The sequence below is a fragment of the Plasmodium vivax genome, chromosome 10, assembly GCF_000002415.2.
Source record: "Plasmodium vivax chromosome 10, whole genome shotgun sequence".
Classification (NCBI taxonomy): domain Eukaryota; phylum Apicomplexa; class Aconoidasida; order Haemosporida; family Plasmodiidae; genus Plasmodium; species Plasmodium vivax.
The window spans coordinates 125,026-152,942 of NC_009915.1; the positions used below are offsets into that span (position 1 = coordinate 125,026).

General features: G+C 43.2%; 9 protein-coding genes across 9 annotated transcripts, besides 37 other annotated features; 6 read left to right on the top strand and 3 right to left on the bottom strand.

Annotated features, from left to right (window-relative positions):
• Nucleotides 1-20: 20 nt before the first annotated feature.
• Nucleotides 21-1,240, top strand: PVX_079815 (cyclophilin, putative; the record flags this gene model as incomplete). Its single annotated transcript, XM_001613621.1, has 1 exon — nt 21-1,240. Exon 1 carries the CDS (start codon nt 629-631, stop codon nt 1,238-1,240), a length of 612 nt encoding a protein of 203 aa, XP_001613671.1. The 5' UTR covers nt 21-628.
• Nucleotides 60-79: a microsatellite.
• Nucleotides 173-258: a microsatellite.
• Nucleotides 564-583: a microsatellite.
• Nucleotides 1,241-1,544: 304 nt separating the features above from the next.
• Nucleotides 1,545-1,629: a microsatellite.
• Nucleotides 1,563-2,720, top strand: PVX_079820 (hypothetical protein, conserved). The gene has a single exon (XM_001613622.1). The coding sequence runs from the start codon at nt 2,312-2,314 to the stop codon at nt 2,618-2,620; it is 309 nt and encodes a 102-aa protein (XP_001613672.1). The 5' UTR covers nt 1,563-2,311; the 3' UTR covers nt 2,621-2,720.
• Nucleotides 2,721-2,745: 25 nt separating this feature from the next.
• On the bottom strand, nt 2,746-4,876 carry PVX_079825 (F-actin capping protein, alpha subunit, putative; the record flags this gene model as incomplete). The annotated part of the gene is made up of 9 exons (XM_001613623.1): nt 2,746-2,909; nt 3,068-3,161; nt 3,312-3,404; nt 3,545-3,611; nt 3,719-3,931; nt 4,096-4,157; nt 4,253-4,339; nt 4,511-4,623; nt 4,774-4,876. 9 exons carry the CDS (start codon nt 4,874-4,876, stop codon nt 2,746-2,748), a joined length of 996 nt encoding a protein of 331 aa, XP_001613673.1.
• Nucleotides 2,804-2,828: a microsatellite.
• Nucleotides 4,497-4,517: a microsatellite.
• Nucleotides 4,581-4,612: a microsatellite.
• Nucleotides 4,877-4,953: 77 nt separating the features above from the next.
• Nucleotides 4,954-4,975: a microsatellite.
• Nucleotides 4,976-4,993: 18 nt separating this feature from the next.
• Nucleotides 4,994-5,062: a microsatellite.
• Nucleotides 5,063-5,247: 185 nt separating this feature from the next.
• Nucleotides 5,248-5,322: a microsatellite.
• Nucleotides 5,323-5,814: 492 nt separating this feature from the next.
• Nucleotides 5,815-5,838: a microsatellite.
• Nucleotides 5,839-6,137: 299 nt separating this feature from the next.
• Nucleotides 6,138-9,009, bottom strand: PVX_079830 (hypothetical protein, conserved; the record flags this gene model as incomplete). The annotated part of the gene is made up of 8 exons (XM_001613624.1): nt 6,138-6,238; nt 6,699-6,777; nt 6,864-6,936; nt 7,066-7,160; nt 7,371-7,785; nt 7,934-7,998; nt 8,208-8,579; nt 8,896-9,009. The coding sequence occupies 8 exons, from the start codon at nt 9,007-9,009 to the stop codon at nt 6,138-6,140; spliced, it is 1,314 nt and encodes a 437-aa protein (XP_001613674.1).
• Nucleotides 7,220-7,241: a microsatellite.
• Nucleotides 7,310-7,334: a microsatellite.
• Nucleotides 7,843-7,868: a microsatellite.
• Nucleotides 8,830-8,855: a microsatellite.
• A 119-nt stretch (nt 9,010-9,128) lies between the features above and the next one.
• Nucleotides 9,129-9,157: a microsatellite.
• Nucleotides 9,158-10,441: 1,284 nt separating this feature from the next.
• Nucleotides 10,442-10,475: a microsatellite.
• A 1,609-nt stretch (nt 10,476-12,084) lies between these two features.
• Nucleotides 12,085-12,120: a microsatellite.
• A 372-nt stretch (nt 12,121-12,492) lies between these two features.
• On the top strand, nt 12,493-14,130 carry PVX_079835 (hypothetical protein, conserved; the record flags this gene model as incomplete). The annotated part of the gene is made up of 1 exon (XM_001613625.1): nt 12,493-14,130. The coding sequence occupies one exon, from the start codon at nt 12,493-12,495 to the stop codon at nt 14,128-14,130; it is 1,638 nt and encodes a 545-aa protein (XP_001613675.1).
• Nucleotides 12,803-12,834: a microsatellite.
• Nucleotides 13,802-13,821: a microsatellite.
• Nucleotides 13,854-13,925: a microsatellite.
• Nucleotides 14,045-14,077: a microsatellite.
• Nucleotides 14,131-15,502: 1,372 nt separating the features above from the next.
• Nucleotides 15,503-17,639, top strand: PVX_079840 (eukaryotic translation initiation factor 3, subunit 6, putative; the record flags this gene model as incomplete). Its single annotated transcript, XM_001613626.1, has 2 exons — nt 15,503-15,920; nt 16,179-17,639. The coding sequence occupies exons 1-2, from the start codon at nt 15,807-15,809 to the stop codon at nt 17,637-17,639; spliced, it is 1,575 nt and encodes a 524-aa protein (XP_001613676.1). The 5' UTR covers nt 15,503-15,806.
• A 1,411-nt stretch (nt 17,640-19,050) lies between these two features.
• Nucleotides 19,051-19,080: a microsatellite.
• Nucleotides 19,081-19,114: 34 nt separating this feature from the next.
• Nucleotides 19,115-19,171: a microsatellite.
• A 324-nt stretch (nt 19,172-19,495) lies between these two features.
• PVX_079845 (adapter-related protein complex 1 beta 1 subunit, putative) lies at nt 19,496-23,386 on the top strand (the record flags this gene model as incomplete). The annotated part of the gene is made up of 8 exons (XM_001613627.1): nt 19,496-21,653; nt 21,857-21,938; nt 22,101-22,162; nt 22,316-22,386; nt 22,514-22,648; nt 22,770-22,877; nt 23,043-23,159; nt 23,284-23,386. 8 exons carry the CDS (start codon nt 19,496-19,498, stop codon nt 23,341-23,343), a joined length of 2,793 nt encoding a protein of 930 aa, XP_001613677.1. The 3' UTR covers nt 23,344-23,386.
• Nucleotides 22,265-22,316: a microsatellite.
• Nucleotides 22,399-22,424: a microsatellite.
• Nucleotides 23,091-23,114: a microsatellite.
• A 150-nt stretch (nt 23,387-23,536) lies between the features above and the next one.
• Nucleotides 23,537-23,566: a microsatellite.
• A 90-nt stretch (nt 23,567-23,656) lies between these two features.
• Nucleotides 23,657-23,686: a microsatellite.
• A 468-nt stretch (nt 23,687-24,154) lies between these two features.
• On the top strand, nt 24,155-25,151 carry PVX_079850 (hypothetical protein, conserved). Its single transcript, XM_001613628.1, has one exon. The coding sequence runs from the start codon at nt 24,650-24,652 to the stop codon at nt 25,022-25,024; it is 375 nt and encodes a 124-aa protein (XP_001613678.1). The 5' UTR covers nt 24,155-24,649; the 3' UTR covers nt 25,025-25,151.
• Nucleotides 24,434-24,474: a repeat region.
• Nucleotides 25,137-25,161: a microsatellite.
• A 141-nt stretch (nt 25,162-25,302) lies between these two features.
• Nucleotides 25,303-25,330: a microsatellite.
• A 171-nt stretch (nt 25,331-25,501) lies between these two features.
• On the bottom strand, nt 25,502-27,914 carry PVX_079855 (RNA helicase-1, putative; the record flags this gene model as incomplete). Its single annotated transcript, XM_001613629.1, has 1 exon — nt 25,502-27,914. The coding sequence occupies exon 1, from the start codon at nt 27,503-27,505 to the stop codon at nt 25,502-25,504; it is 2,004 nt and encodes a 667-aa protein (XP_001613679.1). The 5' UTR covers nt 27,506-27,914.
• Nucleotides 25,519-25,572: a microsatellite.
• Nucleotides 26,078-26,101: a microsatellite.
• Nucleotides 26,102-26,127: a microsatellite.
• Nucleotides 26,916-27,008: a microsatellite.
• Nucleotides 27,449-27,468: a microsatellite.
• Nucleotides 27,915-27,917: the final 3 nt, after the last annotated feature.

The following is a 27,917-nucleotide window of genomic DNA, read 5'->3' on the forward strand; positions in this document are numbered from 1 at the left end:
AAAAAAACACAAAATGATCTACCCCAAAATGGGATATGAGTAACCCCCAACGTTGAACGTTTCATCTCGCGCATAGGCCCCTACAGCATGGCGCAAATTAATCGCAAAAGGGGAAAATAAAAACAAAAGTGCTTCTACTTACGTATCAAAAATGATACCTCCGTTGAAGCGTCAAAAGATGCGCGCTTAGAGAGGCATATAAAAAGGAGGCTAACCATTTTGTGAGCAATTCCTTTCGCCTTTACTTGTAAACCGCCCCCCATTGCAAAGGAAAGGCACAATTAAGTAGCTAATTTTGACCCCCCTCTAAAGTTGTTCATTGCATCGTAGCAACAGCTCCGCAAGAGTTCCTATTAGTCGTAATTTACAGGCGTACAATATGAGTACCTACCTATACGCGTAGGCAATCGTATATGTTTACAAACAAAAGTATATACGTTGCCGCTCTGCTAGTTGCCCACCCAAGGGGACCACAGCAGGAAGGCGTTCCCAACAAAAGAACGCCCATTCACCGCATCAACGGGGCAATCGAATTGTCAGGAGCCCAATTTAATATTGTTAAACCTAAAACACACCGCACCGCAAGAAAAAAAAACTATAAGAGAGACCCCATCGTGCAGCCCCTAAAATGTTCACGCTGTGTAAAGGCTACAGTGACGACGAAGAGAATGAAGAAACAGAAGCAATCAACGCAGTGTCCGAAAAAAAAAAATCATTTGAAGAAAAAATAGCCTATTATAAATTAAAAGGAAAAGGAGAAAGAGGACACATAACAATTTACACAAACCTGGGTGAGTTTGAAATAGAATTGTACTGGTACCATAGCCCCAAAACATGTTTCAATTTTTATTCATTATGTGAAATGGGTTACTATGACAACACCCTATTTCACAGGATTATTCCCAACTACATCATCCAAGGGGGGGACCCCACGGGGACAGGCAAAGGAGGGAAAAGCATTTATGGGGAATATTTCGAAGATGAAATAAATAAAGAATTAAAGCATACTGGGGCTGGGATATTAAGTATGTCCAATAATGGCCCTAATACAAATTCCTCACAGTTTTTTATAACCCTATCTCCTTTGCCTCATTTGGATGGAAAACACACCATTTTTGCGAGGGTCAGCAAAAATATGACTTGCATTGAAAATATGGCCGCCGTCAAGACAACTGCCACGAATAAACCCATTTTTGACGTCAAAATTTTGAGAACATCGACGGCTGTGAATGTTGATTGATGGGTCCAAGTGGGGAGGCGTAAATTTTGCGCCCTTCCGAAATGGTACCTATGTTCCTGTGCATCCTCGGACCAGTGAACAAAACACTTACATATGTGTGCAAATGATCGGCCAAATTTGAAAGATGATATATGGGCCCTCCACGAATTAGCGCGTACGTCCATACAGCTGTCGTTTTGTAGTCATTCATTTGTTTGTAAATGTGAAGGGGGATTATTCATCATAAGCAGCTTTTGCTTTTACCACAGTTTGTAACGAGTTTATTCATTTTGCTTGATATTATTTTTTTTTTTTTTTTTTTTGTCAACTTATTTTTTTTTTTGAGTAAAAAATGTATGCCGAGTCAGGTAAGAATTTCCCCTTTTCGAATTTTTTTTTTTTGAACTTTTTTTTTATTTTTAAAATGCAACATAAATTGCGGCGCTATTGGGGCGTTTCATAAAATGCAAACAGAAAATGTAAACCTTTCGATGGCATACTTCCCCTTTTCCGTTTTCCTTTTTAACTCTTTTCCCAGTCAGCCATCCGCTGTTCGCTACGCTCCTTTGCAACGCAATAAAATGAGCGTGGCTGAACCGAATGGGCGTTCGTCGGGGGCGAAAGAAATAAGCTACGCGTATTAAGCAATCCAAAAAGTCGCACAAAAATAAATCAGTAAAGTATAACTATAAAAATTTACCTATGCAATATCGAATAAAAGGGAGAAAAAAAAAAGGGCAATTCTTTTGATGTTACTTTGCCGAGCCACCGCTGCTGTTCTCCATTTTTAAAACCCACATGGGGATAAAAAAAGGGGCACCATCCAGCAGTGGGTACATTTGCTCAAAATTTCCACTCCATGTGAGCGTTTCCTAATTGTAGTATTTCTACCCAGAGGAAAATAAGCAACATATTTGCAAAATTATACTTCCGTACATACCTACTCCGCAAGAACTGCTTCCTCTCTCCATTCATATAATTAGCCCGAAACTTTTGGAATTTTTTTCCATCCTTGAGAAAGCCCCTCAAGTAGGCGCAAAATTACGACGCCCAAACGCGTTCAAAGGAATCATATAATGAACCAGAAGCAGAATGATAAACGATGAAGACTTGAGCCTGGAGTCCTTCAAAAAGCTAAAGCAGCTGGAGGAAAAAATAAACGAAAAAACAAAAAATAATGAGAAGAGGAAAAAGGAAGAAGACAACAAGGTGAAAAACTTCATGCAACTCAAACTGTTGGAACACTCATTACCCCATGACGTCAGGAAAAAAATGAAGTCCTTAAAAATCGACAGCATGAAGGATCTCGGAAAGCTAGCTGTCACTAAGAAGAAGAAGTTTTTCGTGAAAATTTTGGAACGCAAAGATTTGAAGCACCAGCAGAAGCGGAGGCAGAAGTAGGCCCAAATAGGCCCAAATCGAATTTTGGAGCCTGCCCTGCCAACTCATCTTTGGCGAAGCAATGTTTTAGTAGCAACCGCCATGCACGCAGATGATGCAGTGCAGGAATTTTTTTTTTTAAAGTTCTATAAATACAACTTTTTCCAGTAGGCACGTGTATCCACGCAAACACATTTGCATGCATGTGCTGACTTAATTTGAGCGGGAATGTCCTGGTACGTCTCCTTCCAGTCAAACTTGTCCCCATTGAACGGTATTATTTTCCGTGTGTTCTTGATCAGTTCCTTATCTGAAAAAAGGGAATAAACGGGGGGGGAAAAAAAAAGAGGGATTTTTTGTTAGGTGAAACTTTGTCTTACTTAGATGTACACAGGGTTGGGGGGGCACGTTCATACGGGCCTGCTCATTTTGCATGAAGCATGCCTGATGATCCCTTATGCAAACTACCTATATGGAGGAGAAACTCGTTTAACTCATACAGCGCGCAATTCTCACACTCGCGTATGGCGGACAGAATATTTGCTGAAAAGGTGTCAACATCCTAAGTAGAAAAAATGATACCAAATGGGTTAGAAATGTGTAAAGGGGAAGCGTCAGCAATAGTACGGTCAATACGGAAAAGGCCTTGTTTTTCCCATTTTTACTCCTTTTTCTTTTTTCTTTTTTTTTGTTTCCATTCATTCGTCCGTACGTTGTTCACATGGACCGTTTTCTCAAAATTCTTCGTGGCCTTAAAATTGATGTTCGCGTCTTCGAAATATGTGAGAACTACGTCAATGGTGCCCTGGAAATTTTTCAAAAGGAGATTTCCATTTGGGGGAGTATCATGTGAGAAAATATTTTGCACACACGAACATTTATATGTATGCGCGCAGGTACTTATCCAAATAGGACAAAATGAAAGGGCGCTAATTTTATTTCTACATTTAAGAGAACTTCCTCATCCGTTGTTAAAAAAGTCACATTCCAGGAGCTTCTCCACGAACTGGCGCTGGGGAGGGGGAGAAACAAAAGTGGACATCTCCACCGTTTGGCTGTTAATCCAATTTGTACATGAACATTTTGGAATTTTTTTTTTTTTTTTTTTTTTTTTTTTACTGGAAATTCTTCAAATAGTGTCTGTCGCAACATACGATAAGGAGGAGGTTAAATCTGCCTTCGCGCTCCGTAGCGTAGACAGACGAGCAGCATTTCACGCTAAGGCCGTTCTTCGAGTTGATATTAACAGTGGGGTAATTAATCGTTTGCAGTTCGTTCCAATTCGAGTAGTGCGCTTGGACATACTCCTCCAGTTTTGCGCTGCAGCTTTTTCTGCCACAGGGGGTGCAGCGAAAGGGTGAAAAAAGATAAAGCAAAGAAGAGCAGTGCAAAGCAAAACAAAATAATATTTGCTAAGCTACACATGTTCTACGTCCCCACCCATGCAGCAGAAAAAGGCGAAGTAATCTCCCCCCTCGGATGCACAAATGCCGAACCTGTAATTTTCCAAAAGCTCTGGGTAGCTCAATTCTTCAAAGTCCTCCGTCGTGTTTACCTTCTATTGAATAAAAAGTGTTCGTAAAAATTTCCAAAAATGAAGGGAAGCACGCACAACATATATTTTCTTTTAAAAATATTTCCGTGTGGGAGTACCTTCTTCAAGTGGTTAACATCGAGCAGCGATTTCAGCTTCGGCTGGAGGTACGAATTCCCAACTTTGGACTCCTCACAGGTGATGACCTTCGCGTGAGAAAGTTAAGGGGGCGTGTTTTGAGCGCATATGCGTTCACGAAAGGGGAATAGGCCAATACGATCACATGGTAGCACTCGCATAGAGACATGCGGGTGTGTAAGCCTCACTGCTGCTGCCTCAAGGGAATACCAGCTCGACTCATTTGACAGGCCTCTTACATATTCGTCACCCGATAGAGGAATGATGGCGTAGTTCTTCTCACTGTGAGCGGCCACGGCTTCTTCAATCGAATTTTGAATCACCACACTTGTTCCAAAGAGGGTTTTTAAGTCTACGTGAAGGTGTTAAATCGGGTGGGAAACTACATACAAGCGTAAACGGACAGGGGCATATGCCTAGCAACAGTTGGAGGGGTCAACTTGGAGCACCCCCCTTTTTGCATGCATCACGCGAAGGTGTGTAGCGTGCTATCCCTCCACACCTGACACCAAGTCGGCTACTTTCCCGGGAGGCGCGTTCATCAAAACGTGTCTAATAAAATTTTTCTTTTCATTCAGTAGGCTTTCCATCTTGTCATCCTTCATTAGCAGTTCAAGGCTTGGCTCAGCAGGGGCAGTTATTCGGGTCTACACGTTGAAGGGCTCTTTCGAAAGGGGGTTACCACATTAAAAAATAACATAAAAAATAAAAAAATATCCCCACTAATCAAGCTAAACTTGCAATGCTGATCAAACGTGCGTGCTCGGAAATTAGCTCCCCCTCGTGCATTTTCAACTGAGTCACTGTCCCGGTGTGCCTAAAAAGGGTGACATATTAGCGGACGCGAACGAGAAAATGCAAAATAAAAAAATAGGTATGCCGCTTCTTTCCAAGCTCAATTCGGTGTACCGCAAATAAAATTTTTCATTTCTCAAAAAAAAAAAAAAAAAAAAAAAAAGTGAATAACCGCCCAGTGTTGACAAGTTTCCCATCCCCTTTGCACCCCACCTTAGCAAAGTTGTCACATTTCACTCCGCCCAATTTAGCACAGTGGCCTTGGCCCAAAAATTGGAAAAACAATTCGGCTATGGCCACGAAAAAGCAGAGGAACTTACAAATATGTCCGAAATAGCTCCCCCTTTTTGTGGAAAAATAAAAACATGTCTTTTTGAACAAATCCAATTAAATTCTGGTGAAAAGCGTGTGCAAGTTGTTGTTAGTGAACAAAGGGTGCGATGAAGAGTGAGCATTCGAGCATACGTTCATATTAAAAAAGGGTGAACATTGCTCAACTGTAAAGCTGTAAAGCTGTAAAAGTGAAAAACTGCAAAACTGCAAAACGGGGGAATTGCAAAATTGTGAAATGGTGAAGCATATCACATCATAGTATAGCACAGCAGAGCAGCGCGACTGGGCGTGGCGCGCGAGGAATATCCGCCGCGAGACGGAAAAAACGAAAAAATTAATAACACTAGAAAAAACTACATTAACGTGAAAATATAAATTTTAATAACGGCATACATATGTATAAAAAAAAAAAAAAAAAGACTAGATATGTGCGCAGGTGTTACTCCTGTGGGAGAGACACACACACGTTCGCTGTTCAAGCGGGGGAATAATTCTGCGATGTGATAGGCAACAAACACAAGTACGAAAAAAAGGAAAATAAAAATAGTCCGCATATGCGTGCGGGCATGGCGCAACGGCAACTCGCAAGATGGGAAAAAATAAGTTCGCAAAAAAAAAAAAACATTCGATTATTTGGCCGACCTCCAACCGCTTCAACAATCGACCGTCGTCATTTCGTGCTGAAACGACACTAAAAAAATTCGGGGATGGGCCCTAAGCTGGTTCAGGTCAAATTAATTAGCAGCTAGATTTTATGGGGATCGTTTCTTCTGACGTTTTCCCGCTGTAGTCCTTACTGTAGCGCTTTATGAAATTTATTCCGTCGCCTTTTCTGTTGTCTGATGGGGGAAGAAAGGGTGGGGTGGAATTAGCCCGGGTGGCCCCACCAAGGTAGGCATGCCGCTACACACACAGGTATACACATTTGCCAAATGTTTTCTTCGAATAAAGAAGGGGCGTCAAAATAAAAAACGATCATACAGCCGCTTATCCGATCATACAGCCGCTTATCCGATCATGCAGCCGCTTATCCGATCATGCAGCCGCTTATCCGATCATACAGCCGCTTATCCGATCATACAGCCGCTTATCCGATCATGCAGCCGCTTATCCGATCATACAGCCGCTTATCCGATCATGCAGCCGCTTATCCGATCATGCAGCCGCTTATCCGATCATGCAGCCGCTTATCCAATCATGCAGCCGCTTATCCGATCATACAGCCGCTTATCCGATCATGCAGCCGCTTATCCGATCATGCAGCCGCTTATCCGATCATACAGCCGCTTAACTATTTACCTATTGGCAGGAACCAAAGGAAGGGGGACTCGCCGAAAACGTCCTTGAAATTCTGGTACATACCTTTGTTATAGTATTTCTGCGGGATGGGGAAGGATATCAATGGGCAGCAGGTAGACAAGCATAAACTGGTGCAACGAGACACCGTCAAAAATGACGCATTACCGAGTAGGACTGATTTTGGTAATTCGTCTGCTTCTCGCAAAATTCGATGGTCGTCATGGCCTTAAACATGAGCCTACGCGGAAGGGGGAAAAAAAAAAATGAACACACAGTATGATCACAATGGAGAGAGTGACACGAATGATGCGAACGGGAGGTATTCACACAGATAGATTCACCCATCAGGCTGTACATTCCTTCATACCAGATGTGAAAAAATAAAAAACAAGTGATGATGAGGGCGAGGAACGAATTCAGGGTTTCTCCGAAGAGTAGCAAAAATAACTCGTTAAATGGGGTCTAAAAAAAAGGGGGAGGGTAGAAAAAAAAAAAAAATGAGTTACTCTAAATTGCACCAATAATCACTTCAACTTAGCGACTCCTGCTAGTTGAAAACCAAAACAGTTGGAATTTCGTCACGTATGTCCCTCTGACTGTGCGTTATGCTCATCAAAGCACCCGAATGAGGTGCAAACCGCCTTGGCAGCAATTCACCCCAGAGGGACCTACCTCCTTGTGGCTTATGGCATCCCGAACCGAATTGAACATCGTAATCGACACAAAAACAGTCGTCACACAACAATAAATTAAGGAGAGCATAAAATACTTGTGATTGTTATACCCAACGCAGTTATATATCCACGGACAATGATGGTCCATTTTTAAAATGCATTTTTTGCACACTCGACAATGATGAGTCCTATCAGGTTTGAATTTGCAACACCATTTGCAGTACCGCCTTTCTCCCGTTTTTTTTTTCTCTAATAAGTAGCTGTCCATATGGTCTGCGTAATTCTCTTGGTGGTCTTTAATTTCCCATTCATCGGTGTTTGGGATGGAGCCAGGGGCGACCACTATAGACAGCAGGTAATTCACCAGGTACATGATCAGGCAGACGTGGAAAATGGCTACTTCGGTGATTCCTCTGCGGAGTGGAGGGGGGTGGCGAAGTCAGGCACTGACATGTACACACACTCATGCGCACACACACCAATGGGGCAAATATTAAATCTCCCCTTCTGGCTCGAAGGCGCCACGAAAGCGCCATGAAAGCGCGCCTCCCCCAAGCATACCTCTTCCAGTCGTAGTTGACGTACACCTTCCTGTGGCTTCTCAACATAAGTGGCAGGCAGTGGTACTACAGGGAAGAAGCAAAAGATGAACCATTTGGCATACACATTTTTGCTCTTTCGAAAAAGAGGTAATCATCCTTTTTTTTTTTTTTTTTTTTTCATTTCCCACATGGCACTTTTCAAATGGGTCATTCCCGTGCAGAAAGACCCTCCAGGGGCATCCGCCAAATGGAGTCGCCCCCATCTGCATAGGACACCCCCTCACAGCACTTACCATTAGATATATGAGGTATATGACGAATAAAACAAGGAAAATAAAAAATACAGGCAACAGACGGACAAATTTGCTCCGGTTATTTTGTATAGTGAAGATTTCCTCGGCGTTGTTTTGCCGCCCCGTGTGTTCAGCGGCGTACTCGCTAGTGCACTCGCCAGTGTACTCTCCAGCGTACTCTCCAGTGTACTCTCCAACGTAGTCGTCACTATACCCCGCGGTGGTCTCATCATTCGTTGCCTTGCTTATTTTATCCGCCGTTGACGTTTCCTGTACTATTTCGTTCTTCACGCTTTTCGTGAGATTTATGATGGTCTTATCGGTGGAGTACTTTCTGCTACTATCGCTTCTCTTCTTCTTCTGCTTATTTTTCTGCACGGGGAAGGGAAGGAATGGGAAGGAACGGGATGGGAAATGCCTTGCCAAAATTTTTAGACGAGGAAGCCATTATTCCCACTGGCCAAATTGGGGTGGCATCAATTGTTATGAGCTCTCAAACGATGCGAGAAGAGGAAAAATGTAGACTGAGACGGGTTGGCTCGGCAGATGGGCCGCAACAGAAGACGTAGTGCACGACGATGTAGACCGCTCAGTGGAGAGAAACACACTGGGTGCACCGAACCGAGGCATGCCCACTACGCGCCACGTGCAAGCATTCTTTTTAATTTTTCTGTTCCCTCCTGCGCACCTTTTTCTTCTTCTTTGTGTCTCCACCGGAGTCCGTCTTATCAGACACCACAATTATTTTACTATCATCGTCTAAAGTGTCTTCCGTGCCCTTCTCTCCATTTGCATTTAACATTTTAAGTGTTATACTATTTGGTAAGGGAATAAAAGGGGAGGGGTAAGGAGGGGGTAGACTTCCTCTATGTTCAGTGTAACATAGTGATTTTATTTTTTTCTTGTTGGTTTTTCCGGTTGGTCTTCCCGTTTGGTCTTCCTTTTGGCTAATCTGCTTCACGTGTGCGTCTTGGTATCACTCCACACTTTGCCTATATATCTCCGCTAGTGCTTAACTAGGCATCCACACATAGTTACATATGCACAGACATTCGTTCACGTACATGGGTGCGCACGCCCAGTTGGAGTGGAGGCATAAATGACGCTGACTTGTTCCCTTTGTACTTCTTCCCCCTTTGCGGTGTTGCACTGGTGTGAGAGAAAATGGGGCAATTCCACCCTTCTTTAATTAAATGCAAAACAGCCAAAGGGGGATAGCGCACTAGCGAGTTACTAAACGAGGAGCATGGCTGTCTAACGTGTGCGTTGGCGGATAAACAAACGCGTCAAATACAAACGGGTAAAAAAACAAACGTGCGAAAAACAAACGTACGAAGGACAAACGCGTGAAAGACAATCGCGTTTACTCGAAAACAAACAAATGAAAAGTGAAAACAAATCTTCTTCGTTAACAGATGAGAAAGTGTATACATACGCATGTGTGTAGTGCTCTCCACCCAATGCACTATCACACCTTCACGCGGAAGTAATTTTGCATAACTATATGATATTATATCAAAAACTACGTACGGGAAAATGCAGTAGTAAACAGAAACATGGGGAAAAAAAAAAAAAAAAAAAAAAAACATTCACACGTATGAAAATAAATTACGTCAAAAATTAGCTATTCCAACAAAAAACACTATTATTTTTTTTTTTTTTTTTTTTTTTTTTTAAAGCTATAAATAGTTAAAAAACGGACGGGGAATAGAACGGAAAATAACGCTGAGGGGGGAAATTCTTTCCCTTTGCGTTCCCACTTGTTTCCTATTTTCGCAAAATGTCACTTTTGCATCTTTTCGTACGGTAAGACGGGCAAAAATGTGTCATTCGGGGGGGCGCGCTGCAAAAAATTACGCAAGGGGGGCCGTGAAGCAGTAGCTGCGAAACAGTAGCTGCGAAGTGGTAACTACGGAGTGGTAACTGCAAAGTCGTAACTGCAAAGTGATAACTGCGAAAACTCGATTAACCAAATGTAATTCTCCACACGTGGGTACAAAACCCTTCAACACAACACGCGCCCTGATTTTATTAAAAAAAAAAAAGAAATGTAAAACGAGAAAGATACACACATACGCGCTGATGCCAAAGGGGTGGGTAACTTTTACGCATCAGAGGTACCCAGTTCAGTGTCTTTACATGCGGCCATTCGCGCAGTCCTCAAAAAGGTGTAGTCAAAAATACGCTCAGGAAATGGCAAAAAAAAATCAAAAAATTAAATGAATGAAGTTTACGGCTCAAATCTGCCAGCTTTACTTTTTCCACAAAAAATAGGGCACACTGACAAGTGAAGAATAAAATGCCGAGAACTGCAACAGAGCGGACGTGTATGTACAGGTGGGTTTAAGCTCAAAGGCGTATGCGTACAATCGCTAGTCTGTGCAATCGCCTATGAAAATGTACGTTTACGCGTATAGGACAGCGTAACAACGGCAGGTGAACATCACATTTGGGAGGCAAAAAAAAAAAAAAAAAAAATGCAACAAAATAAAGTCTTTTATACGCTGAACGAAGGTACGTATCGTTTCCACATATTTTTCGCGCAAAGTCTAAATGTTAATCAAAGAAATGCCGTTTCTCATTTAAGGAAGGAAAAAGGAAATAAGTAGGACACGTCTTCGCATAAACGAGTGTTTTAAGGGTAATGAGCTTTCCTTTTACTTCGCTTTGCTTTGCCCTGCTTCGCATCGCGTCGATTGTCAACTGCTCATGTACAGCCTTTATTATACTACATGCAGAAAAAGCTGACGCTGCGCAAAATTTCAGTTCAGTCTACCTCAAATTTTTGGCGCGTTGGGCACGTACGTGAACGCATGCCCATGCAATTACGCAAGTAAACCAGTGCAGGTGATTCCCCCTTTTTCCACTTTCAGTTTGTGGCAGAATTTTTCCCCATAAGTGAAGGCGATTTTTCCGTTTCCTGTTCCTCAGCTTTGACTTTAATGTTAACTTCGTTATTGTTGCTCTTTATTTTGTAGAGGAGGCAGAAAAAAAGGGAACAAAAAGACGAACATAAGGACGAACATAAAGACGAAAAAAAAGTAGAAAAAAAAGACGAAAAAAGGGGAATTAATTTTGTAAAACGATGCACACGTGGGCATTTAAAAAATAGCGCCCTTTAACAATTTTTTAATCGCCATTTTTTCCTTTATTATCTTCACTTTGTGCATTTTTCGTACACTGTCAATTTTTTTTTTTTTTTTTTCCTCCCCTGTTAAGCCAACTCGTATGAATCGCCTTGGTTCTCCTTTCATTTCTTCGTGTTGCGCTATTTCACTTCTTCACGTCTTCACTTCTTCATTTTTCCCCATTTCTGCACGCGAATAGGCAGCCTATTCTGCCTCGAAAAGGAACAACGTGCAATGGAATGCCATTCCGCAATTTTGCGAAGTTCACCACGCGAGTGACATTTCTTCGCGTTCTTCGCTTTTCACATGGCGGCGGAAAGCAAACACATCGCGGAAACGGTTGTGACAAATGCGAAAAAGACAATGAATAATTCTCTCGCATTTTTAAAGGTTGATCTCTCATGTAAATACGAAAAATTGCGCATACGAATTTGACAAAATGGACCCCATGTTCCCACGTTTCGCCTCTTCGCGCACAATTCGTGCGTAGCGATTTCTTCACATTGCAACGTTTTTTTTTTTTCTTTTTTTTGAACAATTTATGGGTAAATGGAGGCGTTACCTACGTACAAACGGGTGCCCAAATAACTCCTTCATACTTAGCAGCCCCCACTCGCATGTGGTGATCGTACCGTTTGAATAGGACAAATTGGGATGGACCAATTTGGAGAACCTCCAAAGTGTGTGCACAGAATGACGCACAGGTGGAGTGGAAGGGCAACATTTTTTCTTTAACTCATCTGTTGCTGTTTCAAGGAAAAAAGGGGCTTCACATGGAGGGAAATAAACACGTGAGCACTACAAACGTATAATTTTATGGCGTCTTCTGCTTAACATAAAAATGGAAACGTTTCATTAAAGAGAGATGTGACAAAGGCTGTACTTCCACTAACCATACGCACTTTTCCATTTGGCCCATTTTTAACTACAATTGTTTAAATCTCTCCTCAACCGGGTTGATAATCCCCCTTTTGGAAGGCACACAATTAAATCGTGGCTACCGTCCAAACGTTTTTTTAAAACCCATTTTGGCAAGTCTTCCGTTTCTTCTCCGAAACGGTTTGCCCTTTTTCCGCTTTTACATCCACTTGGTAGTCCTGAGCCAGCCCCACACAATACATAGTAAAAATGCCAACCAAGGTGGGGCATCAAACAAGATGAAGGAAGAAAATGACGGTGACGACTCCTTCGCCTTTTCCTCTGAAAGGGATGTTTCCAATTTGTACCGAAAGGACCATTATATGAAGCACTGTCATGTTAAGAACCACATCGAGCCGATAGCACTGGAAGACGAAATTCACATTTTGAAAAGGGAGGAACAGCAAACGTTTAAATTAAGCGACATTTTAAAATCACTGGAAAGAATAAAAGAAGAAAAAAATGAACCACCAACTGAAGACATCGTTTTACCAGAATATGTGGAGCATGAAAGAGTTGAGCAAGAAGAGGAGAGCGAAGAGAGGGTACATTGTGGAGTGTACCTACACGAGGTAAACGTAACAGACAATTCATGTCTCCATTCACGATATGGCAATCTAATCGATGACTATTCAGATCCTATACGCATAAAGGGAGACATGTACATAAACAACATGGTCCATTTCGAAGACTGCTCAACTTATCGTTCCATATTTGCGGTGCACCGAGTGGAGTGGTTCTTAGGGTTAGAAATCAATGAGAGAAGAATACACGAAATTGAGCCATACACACAAGGGAGGTCCTTTCGAATCCCGTTTGACGCGTTAGGAAAATATATTTTTTGTAAAGCCTACAGAAATGTGCACATAAATTCTGAGCATCAGAAAAGGGGTAGAAACACCGTCTTCGATCCGCATACTCTACATAAGATGCCTGTGAAATTTAAAGTAGAACCCAAATGTGTTGAAAAATGTTCTATTACGTGTAAGGGGCCCGTCCTAATATCCATAGATAGCGCCTTCCAAATATTGACCCTTTTGTGCAACAATGGTTATTCCACCCAGGTGGTTGTTGAAGACCCCCTCGATAACTTCTGCAACTTGTCTGCCTCATCTCTATCGGATGAAGAGACAGTTACGACTACTTCCAACGTGACCAACCGAACGGAGGAGAACCACCGCTTCTTTGCTACCCTGTCCATCAACTTTGACGAGATAAAATTTGCCCTACCAAATTGGGCAACCGGCGAGGAGGGCCAACCCCCCTCTGGTGAAGCGCATCATACGCAGGGTGACAAGAGAAGAAACACTGCTTTTAATTTTTTCCGCCTGTTCGACTTCCAAAATGGTGGTGCGAACAGCTCATCCGATTGGAGAGCGGAAAAAAAGGACAACTCGAGTGGGGGTAAAGATGGTGAAAAGGGGGAAAATGGCGAAAAAGGCTCAAAACCGCTACAAAACGCTGAGCCGAATGCACGCAAAAACGGGCACCCCAACAGGGAGGGCAACAAAACCGAGTTGACCCTCAACTTGTACGAAGTAGAATTCAGGCTATCCGCCAAAGACGACTGCGTTGTGGTGAGCATCGGCAGTGATTTACAGAGATCATTCAAATTTGTCAAATACAAAATGGTAACTATCAAGCCGGTTGGGAAGAGAATCTCCGCGAATGAGCTGTGGCTCATACTGATGGCCTTCAAATCTGCGTACTCGTATAAAAAAGTTTTTAAAAAAAATGCCAAATTAATTTTCACAAATACGAATATTTCGTTCGTTCAAAATATAGTAAACAATTATTTGACAAAGTCGATGGAAAGAAATGTGGACGGAGCTATGCCCCTCCAGAAGATAAACACAATTTTTAACGAAGAGGGTTGAAAACGGGGGCACAGGAAGAGGTCTGCACTCCATAAGCGCGCTTTGGCAAAATACACATCGGGGGGGCAGTTTACGGATGCGCTGCCACGGCGTTGGGGAAAAATTCGCACAAAACGCGCATATCGCGAGTTTTCCAGCTTCTATTCTTTTCGGATTAAGCATCCCCCGCGTCCTACGCGTTTGTTTACCCTCCCACGCGCATATGAGGTAACTTTAAAAAATATACCACGTGAGATGGTCACCTATATGAAATGTACCCATAAGTGATGATCCACTTGGGGAGGTGCAAAAAAAAAAAAAAAAAGAGTCACCCTCATTCGAACGGCGTTTTTGAACCCTCCCGCTTTTTTCCTTTCAACTGTGAGAAATGCACATCCGAGTTGTTGTCAAAGGGGGATGCGCGATGTGTTGCCCAGGGATGTATAACGACAACAGGTAGGTGCTCCTTTCCTGTGTTTTTCCCCGAACATGAAGCTTACATAAATGTACATTTCTGTAGCAAACGGAATAGACCCTTCCGAGGGGATGGCAGAAAAGTTGACTGCACATTGTTGCGCCTACCCAATTTGACATCTTCCTTTTTTTTTTTTTTTTTTTTTTTTTGGGGGGGCCCATTTTACAAAAACAAAATTGACGCAATGGAATATTTGCCCTTTTGAAAAAAAAAAAAAAAAAAAAAATACTTTGCACAAATACATACCCATTTTTAAACTTTTCTGGACCCCCCATTGGATAAAAAAGGAAAACAAAATTAGGAACAGGTCCGCGCCCCCTTTTCTGTGACAGTCCCCAAAAGGCAGCCATCATATTTATAGATAAAAATTTGATTCCATCAATTGCGCCTACTGCGTAAGGGGCTATATGCGTCACCGACGAAACAAATTTTTCTGCACTGATGAGATTTTTGCCGACGACGAGCGCTTTGCAAAGTAGCGAACGGGAATTGTTGTGCGTGCCCTGTATGGATGCGAAGTGACGTAGATGATACGAAGGAATACATAATTATATTTTCGTGCTACACTACGTATATATACCCTCACTTTTGCACAAATGCGTTTGCCCATTTGGTGACTCCTCCCCCATTTGAAGAATGTTAAAAAATTTCGTAAAAACGAAACATCGCGCATGCTCCTCACCCCAACATCCACATTTCTCATAATTATTGAAAAAAAAAAAGGTCATTAAGATGAATATCATTGCGTAAAAATTGTGCCCTTCTTTCACCCCCTCGAATGAACGCAACTTTGCTGCATATTTAGGCAGGAGTAGTACATTAGAGCCGTTTCGCAGTTTAAAATAAAAAAATTCTGAACAGCTTTTGCCAACTGGAAAAAAAAAAAAAAAACGCGTAAGGAAGAAAGAAAGAGTACGTACAGTACATATATATTTATACGCTACTGCGAAGCCGCGCGTGGGAGGAGAATCTAACGAGCCACCCCCAGGAGCTAAAGCGAACAGATAGTGTACAAAGCAGCGCACAAAGGAGAACAGAAAGGATAACACAATATAATCCTAATAGAATCATAATAAAATCCTAATAGAACCCTAATCTAATCCTAGTATAATCCTAGTATAATCCTAGTATAGTCCTAGTAGAATCTAGTAGAATCCCTATCGAAACCACCTGGAAGGAGAACAGCCAGCCCCACCCCCACGCGACAGAGCAAAGGCGAAACATGGAAATCAACAAGAGCAGCAACAATGACCAAACAAATTTGATCAGCAAAATATGCGCCTACCTAGATCCGCACATGACTCAGATAATTCTGAGCTGGATGAAGGAGAACAAGGTATGTTTTTTACAACGTGTGAGAGGGGCGCAATGGGTGGGCTCATCCCCGGCAGTGATCGCCGTTGCGCTGCTCGATATTCCTCCGAGGGGTGTGGTACACCTGTTTGCATGCCCCGCTGTGAGCGGCGTTCCAGAGTGATGCCTGCCAGTTTGTTTCTCCGCTATGCATGCCAATCTGTTCCACCGTGTGCTCACTCCGTGCTGCTCAGCTGGCGCCACACTGCTCACTCCGCTCCACCCCGCTTCCCCCCTGCAGGTGCTGAACGAAGCCGAAATCGAGCAGAGCCTGGGCCTGCTGAAGGAAGGGTGCGAAAAGGAAATCGTGAACATCGAAAACGAATTCACCAACGGAAACAGGGGAGTGATCGTGAACTGCCTGGATAGCTTAGAAGTAGAAATAGAGGAGTTCCAAGACGCCATGAATATGTACAAAAACGATCAGGTGAACAAAATCGGAGGGACAGTAGAAAAAAAAAGCATCATGTCGTTAAGAGAATGGTGTGGCGTAAACGTCCTCGAAAAAACCAAGACGTATAATTTTACGGACAATATAGATGACAAAATTTTAAAGCTAAGTAGATATTACTACCAGAAAAAAGACTACCAAAAGAGCAAGCAGCATTTACTCCTCTACATTTTGAACATCTCAGAAATAATTATTAACATCTCGGATTCTCCCAAAATGAGACTCTGCTACTGGGGTATCATCAGCAACATCATCAACAGCTTCTTTGCCAACCTAAATAATGATGAGTACATGCTAGTAAAAACAGAAGAGGGGAAGCTAATCGTAAGGGAGGAAATTATAAATGAAATAAACGTATGCATAGAAACTATAGTCAAATTAAGTCAAGTGCTAAATAAAGATAAGGTAGGTAGGAGTGAAATCATTTTGCAAAGAAGCTGGCTAATTCATTGGTCCCTCATCTTGATATTCCATTTCTTCATGTACCTAATATACGTAAAAAGTATCTACCCAAAAAATAACTCCTTTTCTATGCTACAAGACTGGTTTATAGATGAAAAAAATTTGTCTATAATTAATTTGATATGCCCTCATATTATTAGATACTATTGTGTGTATGCCATATTTTACCGTAATAGGAAAGACCACTTTGAGCTTATTCTGAACACTTTAAATTTGTTGAAGCCGAAATATACAGACCCGTTTACTTCTTTATTAATATCTATTTTTACTGAGTACGATTTTAATATGGCTCAAACGTGCATTGCTCAATTGGGGTCCATTTGCGAAAAGGATATTTTCCTATTTAAGTTAAAGCCCTTCATAGAGGAACAGAGCCGATACATCATCTTCGAAACGTACTGCCGCATCCATAAGTCAATCAACATAGACATGATTGCAAATAAAGTTAACCTCCCCAGGGATGATGCGGAGAAGTGGGTTGTTAATCTCATTAGAAATGCGAAACTGGATGCCAAAATTGATAGTGAAAAAAACTGCATCGAAATTTCTACCACTTTACCCAATTTATACCAACAAGTTATTGACAAAACGCAGAACTTAACCATGCGATCTAATTTTCTTGTTCAAGTTTTGAATCGATCCTCCACAGATGAGCACTTCCAGAAGAACATTCGATTTAAAAATAAAAATGAAAAGGGCAAGAACCCCAAGAGGGGGGGCGGAAAGCAGTACAACTCTTTGTACAGCCCCAATAAGGGCGGCATCAAGCTCGTCTCTGCAAATATGTAAGTGGGTCAAGCGGTAGTTTCGCCCTGCACCTCTTCACCTTTGGTGGTATCCCCTTAAGGGAGCTCTCCAGGGGGGTCACCTATACGCATGTTTATGTGTACATCCACATATACATGCAGTTGCATTGCAGTCGCGGTGACGGTTGCACTTGTGCATGCTTTTTTTTTTTTTCTTTTTTCCACCCCTTCATGAACCCCTCTCCCCCCGCACCCCACACTGTTACCAAATTTGCTAACAAAAAATGGGCAACTCTTTTCTCCCGTTTTGAAATTTCGTATGAACCAGTTTGTCTCATGTGCGGGCGCCCACACAGCTCTACGTTTGCCTCACCCAACTGCACATTTTAACCCCACATTTAAAAAAACAAAAAAACAAAAAAAACAGTTAAAACAGTGAAAATTACATGTTCAAATAACGTTAAGCTAAGGCTTCTTACCCTTCACGTGGGCACTTGCACGTGCAGCCACGAACCCGTTCGGGAAAGCCGCCTGATAGGTGTCACTAGGTATTGCTCCTTAATATGCGTTGAGCACGGAGGGCACCCTCACGCGCCACCTGCTATTTTGGCGGCCTAAAAAGGGGCTGGCATTATCACTAATCACTAATAAGTAATCACTAATCAGTACATGCTTGCTCATGCGAAGGGTTCGTAATAGCACCAGTGGTGGAACTCAAATTGGGAAAAAAAAAACGGGGGATGCATTCGGCGAAGTGGCCCGGGAGGCATTCCCCTTAAAAGCCCCCCTCCCCAGTGTGTTAAACACGCGCCAGTGGAGAAATAGCAAAAAAGAGGAAATCCCCAATATGGTCGAATTTTTAAAAGTTGAAAAAAAAAAAAAAAATAAATAAACACAATTGGAATAGCAATAGTACATGTAGTATTGCAGCAAAACAGTTCAACTTCTTTTTTTTTTTTTTCCACCCCTTCGCAATGCAAAGTTAAACATTTGACGTATGCAACTTGTCCATACGTAAACCCTTTCGGCGCTCCCGCAGTTATATTTTTTTCCACCCTGATGATTTTTTTTTTTTTCAAGCAGCATAAGTAACACTTGCAAATATTTTCACGTGCGCATACGCATTGGAGGGAGGCACAAAAAAAGGGGAAAAAAAAAAAAAAAAACTTAGCTCATTCTCAATGCGAAAGTTAAGCCGTTTTAACGAAAAATACGCGAAGAGGGATCATTCGAGGGGGCGAACTGCGTAGATAAGTAAAGGGCAAATTGTGGCAAGCTGGCCCAAAGATTGATGAAGCATTTTATTTTACCCTCCCCTTTTATGCATTTTGCGGGATGTACTGCTTCATGTCAGTGGGTCGCTATCACCCGCAGAATTTAACCCCTTTTGAGAGAACCTCGGAGGGATAAAAATTGGGAGAGCGCGCCAAAGGGGGGCAATAAATTGGCGGCCATTTGACGGCCATTTTGAGGACCATCTTGAAGGCCACCTTCCCGGCATAACAAAATGGGAGCGTGAAACGACGCGTTACTCTGACCGAACGAGAGATAACACCCCCGTGGGGAAAAGCACCTCACGCGTGCATGTGCATGTGCTTGTACGTATGTGTGAGCGAATGTGTCTGTTCTCTACCGCGTAACGGTCGTGCCTGCTGCTTTCCTGCTTGTACCCCATCCCCCCTGGCGTCCATACCAGCAGGCGTTTCCACACGGAGCATACCCCCTCTCCCCCCATCACCACTTACCTGCACACCCCCCCTTGTGCCCCTGCGCACAACCATACCGGTCAGCAAAACGGATTCCAAAACCGCTGCCGAGACCGGCACTTCTTTGGGCGCTTCTCTGGGCGCTTCTCTGAGTGCTTCACTGGCCAATTTCTTCTCGAAAAGATCTTCCAAGATGTCGGACCTGCGGTACTTCCAAACCACGAAGAAGGGGGAAATCCACGAACTGAAGGAGGAGCTGCATTCCTCCCACAAAGAGAAAAAAAAGGAAGCAATAAAAAAAATCATCGCCGCAATGACAGTGGGAAAAGACGTCTCCACGCTCTTCTCCGATGTTGTAAACTGCATGCAGACGTCCAACATAGAGTTGAAGAAACTGGTGTACCTGTACGTAATAAATTACGCAAAGGTGCAGCCAGAGCTAGCCATTTTAGCAGTAAACACCTTCCGGAAAGACTCATCCGATCCGAACCCCCTAATTAGAGCACTCGCCATAAGAACGATGGGATGCATCCGGTTAGAACAAATTACAGAATATCTCATTGAACCGTTGAGGAGGTGCCTAAAAGATGAAGATCCCTATGTGAGAAAAACAGCCGTAATTTGCATCGCGAAACTGTATGACATATCGCCCAAGCTAGTGGAAGAAGAGGGCTTCATCGAAACGCTCCTAAACATTCTGGATGACAACAACGCCATGGTGGTAGCGAACGCGATCATCTCCCTAACGGACATATGCGAAAATTCGAACAAAAGTATATTAAAAGATGTGATAAATAAAGACGAAAATAATGTGAATAAGCTGCTCAATGCAATTAACGAGTGTGTAGAATGGGGCCAAGTGTTCATCCTAGACGCCCTAGTACTATACGAACCGAAAACCAGTAAAGACGCAGAAAGGGTGTTAGAAAGGATACTCCCCAGATTGTCTCATGCCAACTCGGCAGTTGTCCTTTCATCCATTAAGGTTATCCTAAGTCTGTTAGACAAAATAAACGATAAAGAGTTCATCAAAAATGTGCACAAGAAGTTAAGTCCCTCACTAGTCACCCTTCTATCCGCAGAACCAGAAATTCAGTACATAGCGTTGAGGAACATCAATTTGATAACCCAGAAATTGCCCCACATGCTGGCCGATAAAATTAATATGTTCTTCTGTAAGTATAACGAACCTGCCTATGTAAAGATGGAAAAGCTAGACATCATTATTCGCCTCGTTTCAGACAAAAATGTGGACCTTGTCCTCTACGAACTGAAAGAATATTCCACAGAAGTGGATGTAGAATTTGTAAAAAAGAGTGTGCGAGCTATTGGCAGTTGTGCCATTAAGCTACCCCAGTCGAGTGAAAAATGTATTAACATTCTGCTCGATTTAATAGACACCAAAATTAATTACGTCATTCAAGAGTGCATCGTTGTCATTAAGGACATTTTTAGAAAGTACCCAAATAAGTACGAAAGTATTATCACCATTTTGTGCGAAAATTTAGAATCGCTAGACGAATCCAATGCGAAGGCGTCTCTCATTTGGATCATAGGGGAATACGTTGAAAGGATAGAAAACGCAGATGAATTGATAGACTCCTTCTTGGAAAACTTTACCGATGAGCCGTATAATGTGCAGCTGCAAATACTAACAGCCAGTGTGAAATTATTCCTAAAATGCTCAAAAAATACAAAAGACATCATTACCAAAGTGCTAAAATTGTCCACCGAGGAAAGTGACAACCCCGACCTTAGAGATAGGGCCTTTATCTACTGGAGGTTACTCTCCAAAAATATAGAAATTGCCAAAAAAATCGTTCTAGCTGAAAAGCCACCTATACAGGAGGACAACAAAATTACGGACACAAAGGTTCTAAATAAGTTGATCAAAAATATTTCTATGCTGTCTTCCGTTTACCATAAACTTCCAGAAACGTTCATTTCGAAGAAGGCCAATTACGTTTTCCATAATGATAAAGACGATGATGAGGATAATCGCATTGACAATATGGATGACTACAACGTTTCTAAATTTAAAAAACAAATGGAAAGACAAAAATATGACAGCTATTCCAGTGAGAGTAGGAAATCGAACCGTTCCAGATCCTCCAGCGAATCGTCGAATAACTCATCTGATGATGCTAATGATGATAAGGATGACGATGAGGACGCCGATGATAGTAAGAAGTCCATGGACTTAATAGGGCTCAATGATGACGAAGCTAGTAACGCCAAACCTAGGCGAAGTGCCCCCCCGGTCAAGCTGGTTCAAGTGTTATCCCCCGAAGATACCGGCTTGAAGGGGCAGACGGGCCTCTCCATTTTGTCCTCCATAAACCGTATTGAAGGTAGGTCTTCCTCTTCTCCATAGCGCTGCGGTGTGGTGTGCTCTGCGGGAGTGACCACCCGAGCGGATGAGCGGAACGCTCAACAGGAGCGATTTTCCGAGTGTACCATTTTGAGTGGTATCACGTGGTGCGCAACTTTTGTGGGTTTACCCCCCCTTTCGTGCACACCCACTTAAATAATCCCTTCTACCTCCCCCCCGCAGGAAAGATCCAGCTCAAAATCGCCGTCACCAACCAGACGCCAAACCCCGTTGTCATATCGGGAGTGCAGATAAACAAAAATTCGTAAGTGCAGAAAAGTGATGAGGCAAGGAGGGGGGCATAACAGGGAAAGCTCTCCGCCGATGGTTTTTCCGCCCACCAAGGGATGCTCATTCCCCCTCGTGTAGTAGCAACCCACCGTGCACACATTCAACTCCGTCCTTCTGCCCCCACCCTTCTCCTCAGATTTGGGCTCTCCTCGCCGAACAATCTGGACATCCAAAATGTTTCCTTCGGAGAAACGAAAGGTAAGTTGTGGTAGGCGAATGTCAGGAAGTACTCATCTGATCCATCAAGAAAAACCCCCCTTTTTATACAAAGTTGTTTAAAATTGCCTCCTTTTTGGAGTACCTCATTGCCCCTTCAAAATAATTTCCGCCCCCTTCCACACCTCCTTTCAGAAATTCTAATTTTGCTCGTCCCGAATTTGCTGAATTCGAACACCCCCCCGTCCACGCCTCTATTTTTGCAAGTGAGATGAGAAGCTCGCCGCTGTTTTTTTCGTTTTTTCACTCCACCTATTAAGATGTAAAGCCTTCAACATAACCTCACCTGCGTCATCACCGCTGCTTTTGCCCCCCCCCCCCCCCACCTGCTAGGTCGCCATAAGAACGAGCATCGACATTTTTTACTTCAACGTGCCGTATGACATCTTCATCGTTTTTGTTGAAAATTTCAACATGGAGAAGGACATCTTCAAGAAAAAGTGGCAGCTCATAGAGGATTCCAAGGAGGTACGCGCAAAATGCAGATGTCCCGTTTGACGAAGCTATGACTACGTGGTTTGTGCGGCTACCCTTGCATGGACACCCAACTGACCTTCCCCTCTCTTTTAACTTCTTAACCCTTTCGCAGAGCATACTGATGGCGTCAAGCCCCATGGTTATTACCTCCGACATACTAATCAAGAGGATGAAGATTTTTAACATTTCGCTAATAGCTCGAAGGAATGTGAATAACATGGTAGGTGGTTTTCTTAAAAGGGGGTGCTACTCTTATTACGCGGTTAACCACTGTGTGGTTTATTTTTCTGTTCAATTAAGCTACGCGAACAGCTTGATGGCATCACTGCAGTGTGAGGCTATCTGTACGACGCTCATTTTGCTTTCCCATTTCCCCCCCACACAGGAACTGTACTACTTCGCCTGCCTGACGACGAACAATCTCGTCATCCTGAGCGAGGTGGCCATTCAGCCCGAAAAGAAGGTCGTTAAGCTCTGCGTCAGGACGGACTCCACCTCAGTGGTAATGACCAACTGCTTCCCCCCAGCAGATGAGAAAAAGGGGAAAAACTGAACGGGTCATGTTTATGCCCGCTGCACAATTCGACCAACATATTTGGCGTATGTTTCTTCCCCACCCGTTGCAGATACCGCTGTACAAGCTTCTCTTCGTGAAGGCCTTTTCGTTGAGCGTGACGCAGACATGAGCGATGGGTGAGCAGCGATACTTACGGCTGAAGAGGGACCCCGTTTTTTCTACTCCTACGATACCATGATTTTTCTTTTTTCGCCATTTCGCCCCTTTGTTTTCCCCCTTTTGAAGTGTACATAACCCCCCTGTTTACTCTGTGTACATTTATTGTAGCTTGTCCCATTTGTTTTTTTTTTTTCCACCCCCTTTATATATATATATATATATATATATATATATATATATATATATACATACACACCATTGTCGCATGCGCGTATGCGGCCCATACGTGCGTGTGAACGGCGGAAACTTTTTAGTCTACGTTACCCTCCGATGAAATTGTAACAAAGGAATGCCTTTCAATCGTATCATTTTTGTTCGACTGGTGCGGCCCATTTTCGCTGCCTTGTTTTTTTTTTTATATAGGGAAGCCACATTTTGGCATCCCCCTCCTGCTGACGCGATAGCGATGGGTACGTAAAATGCCAGCTCATAGGGGCTCCACATCGGAAGTAATAACGGTTATACATTCCCCTTGCGCCATTCGAAATTGGCACATATGAATCCTCTAAAATGGGGGAAGCGGCCGCGTGGTTGGCAGAGCGAAAGCAACAAATCGAATTGACTTCTTAGCTTGCCATGTGTGCACGCATTCTGTACCTTTCGGTGAAGAACACCCGAGATGTTAAATACGCGTGGTGGGGAAAAAAAGGGGGCATGCAACTTGTTCGGCAAGGGTCGAAGTGGATGCGCAGATGGGGGAAGCTTCTCTCTCACTCACGATCTTTTTTTTTTTTTTTTGTGGGGAGAATTATTTTATTTTTAAAGGCACTTCACCTTTAAGCAGATAAACCTGAAAGGATAGCCTACCTCTCATCGTAGTTTTTTTTTTTTCATCATATGCGACGGGCACAAAACGTTACAGTAAAGTGAAACCCTGCGTGACACACATAACAAATTTGTGCGCCTTCATTTTTTACTCATACTTTTTTGAGCGTAGATATATTTTTTCGTTTTCCTCTTTGGTGAAATATCCCCAATTTATCGCGCAAGGTGAAGGGAAAACTCATATGACTGCTCTTCCCATTTGAACAAAAGTTGGTGAATAGCTAAGTAGGGAAGCGCGTTAGAAGCGTATTGGGGAGTTTTCTTTTCCCAGCCCATCTTCGCCACGCGCCGCGCTTAAGCAGTTCTGCGAGCCATTCCGCACGCCCATCATACAGTACACCCTCTGCAGAGCACACCCGCCACAACCCGTGCTGTGCACCTCGACCACCCGCACTTGGTACCATCGCAACTGACGAGGCAACGGCACCAAAATGGAGAGCGCCCACCTGGATAGGCTCAATTACGACTTCAGAATAAAAGACGTCACCTCCATACGGGACATCAATTTGCAAGCCAAGGAAAACAACATTGAGCATTTCCATGAGCAAATATTACTAAATGAAGAAAAGAATTTCTTAAAAAGAACCGGTTTGATATACGGAAGCCAGGAAGTCTTTAAGCATGTAATGGATAGAGACATCGTGGCCATGTCCCGGAGGTTGCCAGGGATAAGAAGCAGTATGTTGTCCCTCGATGTTGTGCGAAATTCCATCGATCGGATAGACGCGCACGAGTATATGGACAATCTGACTCACCAATCGCAGGAGCCACTCAGCGAACTCATTGAGCGCAAGATGAACATTTAGGGTGCGTACCGAGTGGAGATGATCAAAATAGAGAGCCTGTTCGTAGGTACCCCGTTTCATCGTAACAGCGGAGGGTGCCATTTTTACGCAGCTTAACACACGTGCAGGCATCAGTTTTGCAGATATGTGGCGAATGGGATCGCCTATGGGTTAAAAAAGAAAAGAAAAAATTACGTAAAAGAGTACATACTATAGGATCACCTGTTGTGCCGTTTTTATGCAACCCCGTCTGCATTCGTTCAGTGGTTATCTTATCGTATCTTATTTTGTTTCTTTTTTTTAACAGACTGGTGAAACGAACTGCTGTCGCAAAATTAATTTTTTAAGCAGCGCGGAAAAGGTGCCCCCCGTGATGTGTAGTTGCCCTGTGGGACTTACACAACGTGAGCACTTCTATGTGGGCACTTCTATGTGGGCACTTCTATGTGAGCACTTCTATGTGAGCACTTCTATGTGGGCACTTCTATGTGGGCACTTCTACCAATCCCCCGTGTAGGCGTGCATATTGTTGTGCTTGTTGCTGCTGGACAGGATGTCCTTGTTGGTGAAGGATATCTGCTTGTTGCGCTGGCTCTCCAGCTTGGAGCACTGGGTGATTCTGTGGCCGAGGCCGCCACAGTAGGAGCAGCCCTTGACCCCCCCGATTTCCTTCAAGTTGATTCCCTTACTGTCCAGCATTTCCAGAAAGGGGGGGATCTTCTGCTTAGCCTCAATGAGTAAAGCTTTTAGATCTAGCAAAATGGCTTCCTCCTGATTTTTGTTAATAAACGTGGTAGCGATTCCCGTTTTTCCACATCTACCGGTTCTACCAATTCGATGCACATAATTTTCTATATCCTTTGGCATGTCATAATTAATAACATGTTCAATTGAGGGGAAATCCAGCCCTTTCGAGGCGACATCTGTGCCAACAAGGATATCTTTCTTCCCCTCCCTAAACAAATTAATCGCTTCCTGCCTCTCGGTCTGACCTAAATTCCCATGAATAGCAATTGCATTAACCCCCTTGAGGAGCAAATACTCATGCACATCATCTACGTCTTTTTTATTTTCACAGAAAATTAAAACGGGGGGTCCAGTTTTCTGCAGCACTTCCAACAGGTAAGACAGTTTTAATTCCTCCTTTACGTATTCTACTTCTTGTATGACGTCCAAGTTAGCTGCACCAGCTCTTCCCACGTTGATTATTATGGGGTTCACTAGGGTAGATTTGGCGAACTCCTGGATCTTCTTCGGCATGGTTGCACTAAATAGCAGCGTTTGTCTTTGCCTGGAAAAATGGTCTAACGTGTTACGTACTTCTTCTTCGAACCCTAGGTCTATTAACCTATCTGCTTCATCAAAGCAAAGGTATCTACACTGCTCAAGGGTCATTCGCTTTTTATTTAACATATCATTTAATCTACCGGGGGTAGCCACAACCATGTGCATCCCTTTCTGTATTTCTCGCCCCTGATCAAATGTGCTTACTCCTCCAATCATACATAAGCTCCTTAACAATGGGTACTTATCCTGATGGAGGAACTCACAGAAATATTTTATAACATTATGCGTTTGTGTGGCTAGTTCTCTGGAAGGGCAAACGATAAGGCCGAGTGGTCCTTCTCCTTCCTCAATTGGACACCGCAACTCTCCTTCTAGGCAAATCATAACCAAGGGGAGAACAAAAACGATCGTTTTCCCACTACCCGTAAATGCAATTCCGATGATGTCTCTCCCAAGCAGGATGGATGGTAATCCCTGCATTTGTATCTGCGTAGGCTTATCAATTTTTTTTTTTTTCAAAGCTTTTAAAATCGGCTTGGGGAATTTCATGTCACGGAAATTTTTAATAGGTGGTGGAATATCACTTCCACTTACGTCTATGTAAAATACATTTCTTACTTTGCTTACATACTTATCGCTTAGCAGCTTATACTTGCTTGGTAGCGTCCAAATAGTTTTGAAGTTCTCGCTATACACGATACCTTTCGCTCTCTCTTTCACAGATTGTAGTGGCGCATTTAACGCTTTGGACACCTGCGCTAGTATTTTCTCCTCCTTCTTTCGAATTTCCTCTGTCTCGTCCACCTCATTGTTTTGTGCCTGCAGCTTCATTTTGTAGAAAGTCTCCAGGAGGCTCTTCTGCATGTTTACCGGTACTTGGTTTTGTTTCTTCTCCTTGACAGACTTTTTCTTTTTTTCCTTACCATCTTTTTTACGCCTTTCTTTCTCCTCCAGGTTGTCCCCATTTTCTGCCCCACTGGAATTTTCACTTGAGTCATTTTGTTCGGTACCTTCTTCATCTTCCTCCCCCTCCTCTTCGTCCTCCTCCTGGTCTTTCCTCTTCTTCTTTTCACTTAAAAAGCTGTTCACCAGGTTATCCATGAACCTCTTCTTCCGCACGCTCCTCGGTTCGTAAACGAACTCGCTGCCGCTGCTGCTGTCTGCTCCATCGTCCTCCCCCCGTCGCTGTGCCTTGCCTTCGCTTAGCTCCCCCATTTAGGCGGCTCCTTTCAAGTATATTTGGACGTACTCGCGTTTAAGCATTTGCGCATTTACGCATTTACGTGCATACGTAAACACCTGCGCTGCGGGTTGGGGGAAGCCCAAGAGTGATGCTAAGCTCCCTGTATATGGCCCCCTTCCAGACGAGCTATAACAAATGCCGCTCTACAGTTGCTCTAAAATATTTACGCATTTATTTATCTACGCGCCTACATGTCATCATGCCGCGCGGAGCAGTTTTCGTCTTCCCGTCCTCCTCCCTTCGTATCTCAGAATGACCGATCGTTCGGAAAAAAAAACTCATCCTCTAAATGGATAACTTAGGCCTTAAAATGGCATTTTTCAGCCAAAAAAGGGGTCATTTTTTTTTCTCTCCCCCAAAGGTAGTGACCAAATGGTGAATAAA